The 14,523-nt window shown below is 41.9% G+C and overlaps 1 protein-coding gene across 4 annotated transcripts in view; it reads right to left on the bottom strand.

The window, feature by feature from the left end:
• The window catches only part of Vps13c (vacuolar protein sorting 13 homolog C), a 163,562-nt gene that overhangs the window by 14,744 nt on the left and 134,295 nt on the right, over positions 1–14,523 (bottom strand). For all 4 annotated transcript variants that reach the window (XR_009057025.1, XM_057768280.1, XM_057768281.1 and 1 more), the window contains 13 exons: positions 13,087–13,227; positions 12,166–12,247; positions 11,945–12,014; positions 11,164–11,275; positions 10,936–11,049; positions 9,779–9,918; positions 7,552–7,633; positions 5,934–6,047; positions 5,129–5,204; positions 4,639–4,802; positions 4,303–4,348; positions 1,029–1,152; positions 459–573 (listed from right to left, as the gene is read on the bottom strand). Coding sequence is in view for 3 of the 4 variants with exons in the window: in XM_057768280.1 (XP_057624263.1) it covers positions 459–573; positions 1,029–1,152; positions 4,303–4,348; positions 4,639–4,802; positions 5,129–5,204; positions 5,934–6,047; positions 7,552–7,633; positions 9,779–9,918; positions 10,936–11,049; positions 11,164–11,275; positions 11,945–12,014; positions 12,166–12,247; positions 13,087–13,227 (1,380 nt within the window). In the remaining variant the exon portion in view is untranslated. The remainder of the gene's footprint in view (positions 1–458; positions 574–1,028; positions 1,153–4,302; positions 4,349–4,638; positions 4,803–5,128; positions 5,205–5,933; positions 6,048–7,551; positions 7,634–9,778; positions 9,919–10,935; positions 11,050–11,163; positions 11,276–11,944; positions 12,015–12,165; positions 12,248–13,086; positions 13,228–14,523) is intronic.

Raw genomic sequence — 14,523 nt, 5'->3', positions numbered from 1 at the left:
TTTAAAAAGACTATAATATATCTAAGTGTATAACCTTTTTTTCTCTCTTACAGTCCTGTTTAACAGAGTAAATTTAGATTTCCAAAGTAAGAGGAGTAAGTCCATCTGGCTGAGGGCAAAGGAAGCTATGGAATTCCAACAATTAGCCACAAAGCAAGAAGCCAAACCTAAGCACAATGACTAGGAGCTGCTGCAGAGACAGTGAAGTAGCCAACAGCTCTTTTCAAAACAGTCTTCTCTGCACAGAGAAAGCCTTGTGCCCTTTTCTTGCCCTGTGCAGAAAACAGTTACCAGCTACTTTCCCTTAACATGCCAGGCCATAATACAAAACAATAAATTCTCCTCTACAAACCATGGGCTATTCCTTCAAAGACTCATGATCAGGTCCTTGAAAATCCACCCATGAACTCTCAGTCCTGGAATCTTTCCATTTCACAGCCATGAAGAACAAAATTTACCTCTAATAAGTCGGAGCCCTCAGACTCCTGCCTGTCATATGGACGGATGATGCCATCTTCGTGGATCAGACGAGGTGGACGGAGGCTGGATACCTCCTCAGTGGATTCTGCTGCCCTGAATAAGAGAGCAGGAAATATGTGAGAATCTTTTAAAATCAGACAAATTCATGTTGATTAAACTTGCAAATAAATAATTAAAAACTATTAGTAATTTATAAAACGTGTTCAACGTGAAGAAGAAATTATTAAAGCCTTGCCTAATGGATTCTAAAGTAGCCACCCTTTTCTTAAAGAAAGAAAATGTCAAGTTCTGAAAGGTCATAGACACTTTGTGGCCTTGCTATCAGTGCCTGGCGTAAGGGAGGTACACTTAAAGTGCTGAATAAATAAAAACTGGCCATAAGATTTATTTTTCATATTCCTTTCCATGGTACTTTGTCTTATAAAGCTTCCATAACTTCCAATTAGATTCAAGAGCCTTAAGAACAGGCTAAATACCCAGCCCATTCATATGTTCCTAGAAGCGATAGATACACACAACACAGACCTTCCCACCAATGATGACGTTACCTCTGAATGCCTTGGAAGGTGCTGCTAGCCATATCTATGATTCCACCAGTTGGACGAGCCACGGCACCCACGAGCCCTTTTCCAATTCCTTTAAAGAAACCAGCAGCGCCCTCCTTCTTGGCTCCTTTAGAAAACCAAAGACAATAAATAGGCAATGATATTTTTTTTAAATATTTATTTATTATGTATACAATATTCTGTGTGTGTACGTCTGCAGGCCAGAAGAGGGTGCCAGACATCATTACAGATGGTTGTGAGCCACCATGTGGTTGCCGGGAATTGAACTCAGGACCTTTGGAAGTACAGGCAATGCTCTTAACCACTGAGCCATCTCTCCACCCCCTAGGCAATGATATTTTAAGGTAAGCAAGTTCAACAAAAACCCAAGCCAACTCAGAAGCCATGTACCATTTGGATATCTGGGGAAGGTACATTCACTTTAACACGATGATGTGGTTGTTCTCAAAGCATCCTCAGCATAGATTCCTGCAAAAGCCGGATCTGCTGCAGCAGACGCTTATGCTAAGGGTGGGCAGCAATCCCCAGAAGACCCTGAGGCCCACACAGACTCAAGAGGCACTGATCCAGCTCAGTCAGCAACCGTTCATTCCATCACAACCATTAGGACATCCAAAAAGTATATTAAAAACAACTCATAATTATTGAAAATTCTGTTCACGCACTATAAAACTTCCAATATATAAATTAAATGCTTTCAGTGTATTAAGAATGGTACATCGGGGCTGGAGAGATGGCTCAGCAGTTAAGAACACTAGCTGCTCTTCCAAAGGACCTGTACCCACATAGCAGCTCACACCTGTCTATAATTCCAGTTCCAGGGGATCTGACTCCCTCACACAGACCTACATGCAGGCAAAACACCAATGCATGTAAAATAAAAATAAATTTTTTTTAAAAAGAATGGTTCATCATTACCATCAATTTTAGAAAATCTTTGTTGTCTCAAAAAGACACTTTGCCTACATTCCATCATTTTCCACTTTCCCCAACTCCTCATCTGACCTATCCAATTTACCTCCCCTCTCCCCTGCTCCCCCTTCAGACTCGGGCATCACCTAGAACACTTCCTATGGAGTTGCTCTTCTGGACACTGCATCCAAGCAGCAGTCACTGTACTGTCTATCATGACTGGGCTATTTTTTACTTAGCATCATGTTTCCTAAATTCACCTATATTGTGGCATGTACTACTTCTTGGTTTCTGTTTATGGCTGAATAATATTTCATTGAGCAGATATGCCATATCTTATTTATTTATATATTGGTGATAGTCTTTCCATGTTTTTGCCACAATCAATAATGAAACTTATGGATGTTCACAGGTAAGACTTTATTTGAATGTCTGTTTTCAATACTTTAGGGTACCTTGCTGATTCGTGGTACCTCCATGTTTAACTGCAGATGGGCAAGCAGAATATTCTCCTCTAATGGCAGCACTACTACATGATCCTAACCTCAGCCATCAAGATTCCCATTTCCCCACACTCGCACTAACTTGACTTTAGGGATCTCGTCTAGACTCACATCCACACCTCCCTGACGACTAATGAAATGTGTCATTGCGTATCTTCCTTGAGGAAAAGTCTATTTAGATCCTTTGCCCATTTTAAGTTGGGTTATCTTGCTATCGTTAGCACCTTATTATTCTTCTTTCTATTGTCAATATTTAAATCTCTGATTAAATAAGTTCATAAAACATTCAGCCCATTTTGTGGATCTTTTTCCTTTTATGATAATATTCTTTCAAGGGATTTTTTTTTTAATTTTCGAAAGCTGTCTTTTTTATTTCCTCATGGTATTATTCTTCAACACATAAAAATTAAAATCTTGGGGAGTCTAACTTATCTGCCTTTTCTTTTGGGACCCACACCCTGGTGAACTGTCTAGAAGCGCTCTGCCAAATCACAGAACTAGCTGCTGCATCTGCTTTGAAGTTCTGATTTTGGTCTCACACTCTGGCGTTTCAACCACTCTACGTTTATTTTTACAGGCAGTCTCTATCAGGGCTGCATTACTGTTGTCCACATGCAGATGCGCCAGCTGCTGAAGCCATTTCTAGATTCATCTCAGCACCCATCTCAGGGATCTAGCTGCAGTTTTGCAAAAGCTCACTGACCTACATGCCTGCCTTCCCGCCAGAATGATTGCTATGCAAACGTACTGGAGCTTTACACTGCAATAAGCTTCAAAATTTGGACATACAAGATTGCTGGGACATGTGAGTCCTCCAACATTGCTTTTTAATTTTTAAGGACATTTTAGTTATTTTAGATCTTTTGAATTACATTTAAACTTTAGATTTAACTTATCAATTTCTGAACAGAAAGAGGAATTTTGATAAAAAATGTACAGAGAAGGTTTTTTAAATAACAGAATGAATATATGTGTGTGTGATGTATATATATATATATCATGTATATACATAAAAGGAAAGGGATGGGAACATGAGGGATACAGAAGGCTGAGTTGTGGAAGGTATGAGGGGGAGAGCAATGAAAGAGATATCTTGATAGAGGGAGTCACAAGGATGATGGATGACCCCAGAGGATGCCTTAATGGACCTTCCTCTATAATCAGATTGGTGACTACCCTAATTGTCATCATGGAACCTACACCCAGTAACTGATGAAAGCAGATTCAGTGACCCACAGCCAAGCACTGGGCTGAGCTCCTAGAGTTCAGCTGAAGAGAGGAAGGAGGGATCACATGAGCAAGGGGAGTGGGTTAAGATCATGATGGGGAAAACCACAGAGACAGCTGTCCCGAGCTAGTGGGAGATCACAGACTCTGAACTGACAGGTGGGGAACCCGCATGGCACCAAACTAGATCCTCTAAGTGGGGGTAACAGTTATGTGGCTTGATCTGTTTGGGGGGGGTGATGGCAGTGGGACCAGGAATTATCCCGGGTATATGAACTGGTTTTTGGGTGGAATATCTTGCTCAGTCTTGATAAAGGGGAGAGGGGCGTGGTCCTGCCTCAACTTGGTATGCCAGACTTTGTTGACTCCCCATGGAAGGCCTTAACCCCTCTGATGAGTGGATGTGGGGGTAGGAAAGGGAGAGGTCGGGTGAGGGAGTGTGGGAGGGAGGGGGAATCGGAGTTGGAATGTAAATGAAAAAAATTAAATAAAAAGGAGTAAATATCAGGACTATATAAAATTCAATCGGCAATCCTCTCAAACACCAAGAAGCAATAGCATCGGCATGCACACGCCCTTCACCTCTGTATAGTAGGAAAGTGTTCTCTACCTACCTTCCACAGGCTTTGTTATTATTCCAGTAACCCCGCCAACAACTCCCTGCAAGAGAAATCCATCATCAAGTCTCCAACAAATGGAAGGTGCTTTACACTAAACCAACCACTAGAGGTCTCCATTGACATACTACATTTTTTTCTGGTTTTTGTGCTGTTGTTTTGTTTTTTAAGATTTGAGGACTGACAGTGAACAACACACACATAATAGTGAGCGTTTTGATTTTGCAAATATTCAATCATAGGAAAGTAGAAAGAATCATAAAGCAGACGGCATTAGTTTCACAGCTTCCGTGCATCTGAGATAGATCCCTCAAGACTCAACAGGAGACTCACTCGCAGGAAGCCCTTCCCTCCTCTGGCCAGACTGTCTCCAAAATCTTTAGGCTGTCGACCCATCTCCTCTCTTCTCTTCTGCTGATACTCTTTGTCCATTGTGATTGCTGCCAGGCCCTTCCCAACGGAACCAGTGATTCGAGATACGACTCCCGCGGCACCACCTAAAGAGTGCACCGAGAAGTCAGCCACAGCGGCACATACCCCTCCTTTAAACAGGTACATACTCAGATGTAAATACAAGAATTACTATGACTTTTTGCCATCAAGTGGAGCAATGTAAGTTTTAAAGCACATTCACCCAACCTATGAACTCTAAGAACCCAGGAGGCCACTTTAAAGTCATGCCCCAGGTGGAAGAAAGGAAACATGCATTCAGAGATCAATAGGAAGTGGAACTCTCTCTTACTACATATAACCACTTGCTTTCCAAAGACAGGGCACTTTAGAGTAATAGTTACATACATATATACTCGAAGGTCATACGCACCTACTGTGTGTCCAAAGAGGCTTCTTACCCCAATCACTAATCCTTCAGCAAATTCTTCAGGACCTTGAACAGCACCCTGATCCAAAAAAATGGTTGAGAATTAAACATCACTAAGTGTGAGACTTTTAATCTAGCATTTTGGGGGTTCCACAAAGACAAAGAATGTATAAAAATCCGCAAGGACCGAAACCAAAGCATTTCCACTCTACCTTAAATTCTGATAGATTATAATGACTGTGACTAAGAATAGTTTTAACCCACACAACGTCAACAGGTCCTGCTAGATGAGCAGTGCACAGGTGACAGTCACTGGCTTTGACCACAACATGAAACTGGCTTCGCAGTCAGCTCAACTTCCACTGGAGTGCAAAGCCAGCTGTGCTCACAGGACAGGATCCACGCTGTTTGGCTCTCCTCTCTCCTTTATTCTCTCTGCATGGTCCTTCTAAAACCCTTACGACTTTGAACTTCCATGGGATGGACAAGCTGACTCCTAAGACCTGACTCTGCCCTTTCTGCGGCAGCAGAAGTCATCTGTAGTCTACCAAACTCTCAAGCTCTCAGACACTTACACTGAATATCAGAAAACTCAGGTATCTTTCGTTGCCCAGATAAACACTAGATCTGTTCATTTGAAGTAAAACAATCTTTCAATGTCACCTAAAGTACTTTAAATAAAAACAGAAAACTAATTTTTTTATTATGTGAACATTATCCCACTGCCATATACAGCTAAAATAACCAACACTGTCAGTAGAAAGCAGAGCATCTGTTTTGTACGTGTACAGAACTAAAAAGCCAGTACCTGGAAGGGCTCGTAGAAGAATGCTTCAACTCCTTCAGACAGGCCCCTAATCAGTCCAAATGGGTTTCCAAGCACATCTAAGCCCAATACAAGCACATACATCTGCTTCAGGAACTAAAGAAGAAAAGACAGTCAGCTAAGTCCCTTCAGATATGGGAGAAACATTAAGAAGCAGCAGGAAGAGGGGACGGCAGGAGGAATGGAGGTAAAGGATAGTGTGTGCAATAACCACCCACGCCTCCACAGCCTAGTGTCCCGCTGTGTGAGCCTTGAATCAAATGGCTACACATTTGAGACATCGGACAGTCAGCAGACATGTGACCTCAGACAAGTTACTTGTTAATCTTGGCCTTCCCAGTTGCAAAATGGAAGATTACACTGACATTGTATGGAAGAGTATGCACAGTAAATGAATATAAAATTCAATGGCCACTGGTTATCTTTATTATTTTATCATTATTAATTAAGGCAAAATAAGGAAAATGTATACTTGTTTGAACCTACCATTCATGTGCATCACAAAAAGAGTACTCTCCCAGCAGAGGTTAGAAGACAAATGCCACCCTGCAGTACAATGCAGCAACTGTACCAGAGAGGCTTATAATGCTGCCCCTCCTTGCCTACATAACCAGCTCACACAGTACCTGATACACAGGAAGAAGCTGGCTTAGAGGCCCTCCTGCAACCTCCTATCCTGCATTTTACATTTCCTGAAGCAGTAAAGGTGTCATGGAGAATGGAAAGGGGCCTTGGAGGAAAACATTTTAAAGAGTGTAATGGAAGGCAAGCTAGAGAAACAGAAACTAGCTGTATGCACAAGAGCTGTGCAACATCAAGACAGCCAAACCCAACAGGGATGGGCAGGGCACCACGAAGTCCCACCCATCACTGAGAAACTTTGGCGACTGATGGCTACTGGGGAGGGAGAGGAGTCAGTTTTCATCAGAGATGTGGCCACTAAAAGCTACCCACAGTCTAGAAGAAGGTCCCATACCCATGCACACCAGTAGCACTAAATGAACTCATGGGGAGGGGGCAAAAGAGAAGATGGGAGGGAAAGGGGGTGAGGCGTAATTAGAAGGGAGGAAATGAGGGGAATGAATTTAATCAAACATATATACACGTATGAAATGTCTAAGAGGAAAAAGCTAGGATTGCTAAGAATATCTTATATCCCTTCTTGATATGAATATCTAGGCTGTAATGAAAGAAATCAGTTCACAGTAAGACCAACATAAAATTATGTTTGAGCCTTCGCATCACAATGAAACAAAAGAAAGTTAATCTAGAGTAAAATTCATTTTTTAAAAAATAGGAACTGAACTTAGATACTTAAGAAAACCACTAAGCAATGCTGAGTCCGATGGCACATGCCTGTAAACCTAGGTCCGGGGAGAAACTGAGAAAAGAAGACTGGGCATTCTAGGTCAGCCTCAGCTATAATGTTTAAGGCCAGGCTGGGCTGTACGAGAACATGTCTCAAACAGCCAACAACAACAACAATGAAAAAGCCTCAGAGTTGTAAGACTGAAGTCAATCACAAACCTTTCCATACTACTAGTGTCTCACCCACACACTCTATGAAGTGTGCTCCCAAGCTACTGTGGCAAGCAATTACCTGTTCACTGTAGTGTCTAACAACACTCCACATGAGCTGGTCTCTTTTGTAAAACTGATAGCGGATCTCATAATAAGCAAGTCTGAGGGAGACAAGGAAAAGAGTGAAGGCTTCTACAATGATAGTCTGAGAAACTTTCAGTAGCAGCTAATTCCAGTAACATTTAATTCATACTTGGTATCTTAATATTGTGGTAACAACATTGTTACTAAACCAGTAATCTCATGTAAGATTTTTATAAATATATAAAGAGGAAAACAGTTTTAAAAAGTCAACCACAGTGCTGGAAATATAGAACAGTGTTAGAGTGTTTGTCTGGCATGTGTGAGCCCCTGGTTCTATCAGTAGGGAGTGCATGCACGCACGCGCACACATACACCTACACATCCATACACACCCAAAAGTAACAATAAAATGACAAAATGACATGGTAAATTTTTAAGCTTTTTCTTACTGCTTCCCTTTTTTGGTTCTTTATTCCCTTTTCTAAGCAGCCACAAAACTTAAAACATTCTGTATATCACTTTTAAACTCAACATTATGAATTGTGTATTTATATTTTTAAAAATTTTTTTCAAAATTTCCATAAGCATTTGAATGTGTGTGTAGCATTCCATCACACAACGGAGTCACAGAGAACAATCGCTGCTTTTAGACAAGCCACGGTTGTTATATAATAATGGGTGTTGCCAGGTACACAGTGGGGATACCTCTTTGGTTGCAATTCAGGATCATTTAATAACTAAAACACCACCACCACCACACACACACCTAAAAATAACTGAGTGATCGACAAGAAAAACCCTGAAGGCATCTATGTGTGTATATCTGCATATGTGTGCATATGATATGTATGTATGTATACATATATGTTTCCACTCATAAAACTAACATTTTAAAAAGTACCCGTTTCTAAAATTTATCTCTCTCTAGCATTAATTATTCATGTTCTAAATGCTTCACTTCATTTATATGTATGTCTGATAGCAATGGTGTCCATCTCTAACACCTGCCTGCCACTTCCATTTTCTTTCTGGGATACCTCCACACAGTCTGTGGCTGCTCTGTTCCTGACTCTCACGACCGTGTTTAACCCTGAGACGAGAGCCATCGCATTCCACAGCGTGGTTTTGAGAAAGTGTCACCTGGGGTTGCTGCTTTCTTTTCAGCTGTGGAGAGTAAATTCAACAGCTTGCCACCCTTTTCCTCTCCGTGCGCCAATATGCCCTCCACCATACACACACAAGTTCTACCACTGAGTTAAATTTTCAGCCCAAGTTTTTAACTTTTCCACTGGGATTTTCTTACTGCTAAAAGAAAAAAAAAAAAAAAACCAAAACCCAAAAACCAAACCAAAACAAACCTCTACTTGGAGATTTGATAACAACTTCTTTTACTTCTGTGTTTCCTGTGAGCTTGGGTACACATGCAAGTATGTACACAAGCACACAGGGGCCAGAAGTCAACCTTGCATGCTATCCCGAGGACCTGTCCGCCATTTTTTTCTTTTTGGACAGGCTCTCACAGTTGTCTGGAACCAGTCAGGTGCATAGACCTGACTGCTGCAGAGTGAGAACCAGGACCCACCTGCCTCCACCTTCCCAGCACAGGGCCTGCAAGTGCACACCACCACACCTGGATTTTGTGTGGGTTCTGGGGACTGAACTCAGGTCTCACGCACTTCACCAGAGGAGCTTTCTCCCCAGTCTTTAACTTTTCAAATCTTTCAATTTGAATTTTACATCTTTCTCCTCATTTTCTCTGAAACTTAGCACAGACGTGAGATGTGGATAATCTAACAGGGCTTTTCTCTCAGGTAACTGCTCTGTCAATACCACTGCGGGTCATTCCATTCAGTAGAAGCTGTGGGGTGCAGTTGGAGCTGGCAAGCACACACAGCCTCCTCCTGAGTGCGGCGACGGGCTCTCATTACACTTTGCCACGTACCACACTGGAATCTCACCCCCGCTACGTGTTTCTAAATAAAACTCAATACTAACACACAGTCAATTGATAATATACACTTCAGAGTAATTCAGTTTTTATGAAACATTCACGAGTTACCAAAAATATAAGTTGAGTGTAACTAGACACAGACCACACTCTTCAAGTCCTGAGCAAACCCATCCATTCTCTAGGCTAACACTGCACTAATGGAGAGAACTGATATTATCCTGAAGAACCTTGGGTAGGGGTGGTTCCCAACATGCACTAACAAGGGTCTTACTTGAATATGAGGTCATCCACATCAGTCAGAGTGGCACCTATGCTTTTCAACAGCAGGTTCACAGAATGAATTGCAATCATTTCCTGTTTCTCTTTGTCTGATTCCTCACCTCCGGAACCCAAAGACAGACTCAAATGCAACTGAAAGAAAAATAGCATTCAATACATGAGAAGCTCAAAGCTGTGTAGAAACAGGAACTAGATCTTCCGGCACCACCAAAGGTGCCCTGGAGAAGCCTCCTACAGCCTATTCACATACAACAGAACAGACACAGTGCAGGCACATTTGATTCTTTCTGGTCTTTCCATAAAATTCAAATTGGTCTGATCTAAGATTAAAATTCCATTCCTAAAGTGAGTAAACACCTCTGTATCTAGATGAAGAAGACCAGAATCCTTTACAAAATGGAAATGCCTGATAGCTCCAAACTAGTACATAACCGCTTAGAATACCAACTCTGTTTTATGCATGCTGTTAGCTGAACAAACTGGTGGCTGTGACCAGCTCTATAGTGCTGTGGACAGTTCCTGAGAACGCAAAGGATCATCAACATTGTAAAGCATTACTTAATTGTAAATCTGGGCCATTACACAAGTTCAGTGTTTAATAGTGGACTGCATTAGTGCATTTGCTAAGAAGTCATCTTCCCCGCACGAGCTGAAAAGAACAACAAAAGGGAGAGAGGAAATGGGTTCATAGAGTACAGTCAGGGAAGTGGAAGGTAATTCAATTTTCCACTCCCTTAGGTTCAATCGCATTTGGGGAGGAGCGAAAGCACCATGTCAACAGCGCAATGCCTACTTCAGCGTTTTCACATGCCAGTGAGAGCACCCATCACAGCTCTGTTTAGACAGTGGTAGTTGCTACAAAATGCAGCCAAAACATTAAACACTGGTGAGCACTCTACTCTTAATTAAGAAACGCCACTGTCAGCTTCTTCCCTGCGTACAGGGGTCATTAATTCAACTCCAGAGAACATGCTCCGGTGGTGCCTCTGTGGGAACTGTGGCTGCACAGACGTCCCAGAGGACTGTCTTAATTGTCACCATTAGTCAAACGAAACCCCATCAAATGCCTGACGTAACAAATGAAGGTACACCAGTACACAGACCCTTTAGAAGTTCTGAGGCAATCACACCCATCATCTAATAACAAACCTTAACAGGAGATATATGGAAATGTTCGAAGAAACTCAGGATCGACATATCAGTCATGGAAGACTCCATTAACTCTGTGTTGAGAGCATCGATATCTTGTTGGATTAATTTTGTCTGAAAAAAATTTCCAAAAGTTAATTTTTTCTCACTATAAGGATTAGCTCGAAAATGGCCAATTTAATTTTTTTATTTTATTTTATGTTTGGCTCAAGAAATAAAAATTGTTACCCGTTTTCTTTCAGTTTCAGGGGCAGTTGTTGGAGTAAACAGTGCAATAACAGCTCCAAGGAAGCCCTGATCAACTTTTAAAGCCATTTCCTGGATGAGAACCATAAAATACCTATGGAGAAATATATACAATGCTTTAAGTTAGGAGTAGTAACTTAAGTAAGGAGTTCAAGCCCGGCACAGAAGGCAAGGGCAGATGGATCTCTGTGAGTTGGAGGACAACCAGGGCTATATGCTAAGACCCTGTCTCGAAAAAAAAAAATTCTAACCATGGTCATTACTGATTTTTTTCACCCAAGAGCTACAGTAAGTTCTAAGTTCTTCTTTGTGTCTTACCATTATGATAATAAAATCAAAGTCTCATAGTGTGGGAAAGACACGGCTGAGAACAGACTGCTGTATCAGCACTTACCACCCAAAGGCCCACATTTATCATGTCACGGGAGAGATGATAAATGAGAAGACAGAAGAATATACCGCCTGATTCTTCAAGTTCAAGGCGCCTGCTTTAAAGAACACAGCTCACAGACCACGTCACCACTTTGTAGTCTAACTCGAATGAGAGATGGCTAAAGGAATTCTAAAATGTGTGCAGACTACTTTAAAATATATTTAAGCATTAACAAATTCACCAGCCTCAAACTGGACCAATATAATCATTGGGAAAAGAATTTCTGTACAGGAGCCACTCTCGAATGGACAAACAATAAAAGGACAACAACATTTATTCTCAAAATGGATCCTCGCTGTAATTCCTGGATCGGGACAGGGCTCTACTCACTTGAACTGTAAGACCTGACTGTACTCGTTGAACCTTGTGATCACACTCACGTCGATGAACGGTTTGGGCTCTAAAAGAAACACAGCATACAGGAACAAAGTCAACCTTTCCACGAGTCCAACTGGTATCTTCTAAGGTTTTTATGGAAAGTATGTCTGTGGTTCTCTCTCTCCTTTCCTTTCCTATTTATTTATTTATTTATTTATTTATTTATTTTTTACCTGAATCTAAAGCAATGGATTTGGGAGGAGCCACAGGATGAAATACCACTGGGAACATTGTGCCTGGTAACTGATTGTCAACCTGGAAGTACAAAACATTTGATCAGGTTAGAGTAAGTCAAACATAAACCTCACTTCAGAGATGGCAATCAGGCGCCTGCACACACAGGAGGTGCTATGAGCAGCTCCGCTACATGTAAAACGCTATGTGTGCCAGCGAGGCCATGCCTGCATTGGAAAGATTAAATAAAACCCTCACAGCTGCATTGACCTTTGCAGCACTCTGACCCATCAAGGCAGATGTCTGTACTTTGAATATGAGATGCTGACTCTGTGGGCATAAATAAATGGAAGTAGGAAGTGAATACAAAATTAGAGAAGGTGGAAAGATAAAAAAGAAACCTAAATAAAACTTGGTGGAGGTGGAAAGATACTAAAGGGAGGGTGGGGGAGAAGAGAGGGAGGATGGAGACAGAACTAGCAAGAAATCACCCCCAAACTGCAGTTCAAATAAGCCATGCTCGTGCCATAAAGAAGCCCATGAATTTAGGATCTCATGACAAACTGGAAGGAACATTTAAGAAAATAATAGTGTAAGAAAACACCATTGAAAGGCCAATGGTCAGACCGACAGTCTCAATAACATGCAGTGCTTTCGACTGGGATGGTGAGGAGCTGAGTCCACAGGCTGTGTGAGATTAAGGGAACACACACACACAAATTAATAATAATAATACTTAAAATGCAAATGTACTTTTACAACTTTATGGCCCAGGGCCTCATGTACACCTACTCTGCTCAAGCTGCACCCCAGAAGATAATGATTTAACACAAATCACAGCTTTCTAAGAATAAATTAATTCTAATTTCCATGTTGGCTTAAGTGGTCACAGAGATCTACTTAGCTGAGAGTGACGTTACCTGGAGCCAGTATAACCGGGCCCTTAAGCTTCTCTGGTGAGGAGATTGCTTAAACTCAACCTGAATCCCTGATAAGAAGTCCCGTTTAATAGGGCACCGGATAGGAAGCCGCATTTCCATCGGAACTTTGTCAAAATTGACCTGTAAGAAACAAAAGAGCTTTTGTGACGAGCTGGCGTCCCCCCCGTAGCTACTTAACAGCATTTAAGACACTGATTCACTCCCGATGCTGCATAAGCAGGACATAGTCATCTCTCTGTCTCACCAAGGGAGCTCACTTTATTCTGTTTCCGTTGTCTTCCTTTGAGGCCAGGTCTTGCTCTATAGCCTAGGCTGTCCTCAAACTCACAGCAATCCTCCTGCTTCAGCCTCTCAAGTTCTGACACTACATACACGAGCCACCACACCCAACCAGAAGAGCTCTTCAGGTCACCTGTGCCCACGGCCTCTGCGGCAGAAGCATCACTTTCCTAATACTTACTAGAGAACTAGGAATTCCGAATGCTTTAAATTATAGAAACTGCACTTAAAAGGCTTTACAGTAAAAATCAATAGTAACAGAGAATTCCAGATAATTTTTATTGGCTTAATTTATTTTTATATTGTGTATATGAGCATTTTGCCTGCATGTGTTATGTGTATGTACCACAGCACGAGGTGCCTACGGAGGCCAGAAGAACGAACCACATCCCCTGGAACTGGAGTTAGAGGAGGTTGTCAGCTGCCACTGAATGATGGGAATTGAACCTCAGTCCTCTGCAAGAGCAGCCAGGGCCATCTCTCCAGCCCAATCCCAGGCAATCCTTAGGCAAAACGGTTTAATAAAGGAGCTGAGTTTGTTTTTCTATAACCTAACGGCATAAACTTTTCATCTAGCCCATCAGCACTGAGAGGTGTGGGGAGAGCACATGAGTGGGGGTTTTGCCCTAAGATGGCAGAGATGAGAACAGCCAAAGTTCAGGCCTGCAGTGGAATAGTCTAGAAATGCAGGGAAGGTTCTGGAGACATGGTGAAGCAAAGAGGACTTCGTGGTTTTGCTCTGTGTGACCCATGCAGAGCACACCTTTATTTGTGGGTACTCACCCACATCCAAAAATCATTCTAATAGGATGAAATAATATAGCAAAGTTTATGTATGTTTCTCAAGAATGAAACTGTGGTGATATTTGCTTGTGATGTAACAAATAAAGCTTGCCTGAAGATCGGAGTGTGGAGCTAAGCCATTAGTTAGCCATAGAGGACAGGAAGTGGTAACACACACCTTTAATCCCAACACTCAGAAGGCAGAGGCAGGTGGATCTCTGTGAGCTGAGTTTAGAGCAAGCCTAGAATACATAGTAAGTTCCGGGCCAGCCAAAGCTACATGAGACCTTGATGGAGAAGGGTCATCTGTCTATGTGTTACTTTCATTGGTTAATAAAGAAACTGCCTTGGCTT

The sequence above is a fragment of the Chionomys nivalis genome, chromosome 4 (assembly GCF_950005125.1).
Source record: "Chionomys nivalis chromosome 4, mChiNiv1.1, whole genome shotgun sequence".
Classification (NCBI taxonomy): domain Eukaryota; kingdom Metazoa; phylum Chordata; class Mammalia; order Rodentia; family Cricetidae; genus Chionomys; species Chionomys nivalis.
Note: the sequence above shows the minus strand (reverse complement) of the source record. Positions and strands in the feature narration are given on the sequence as shown.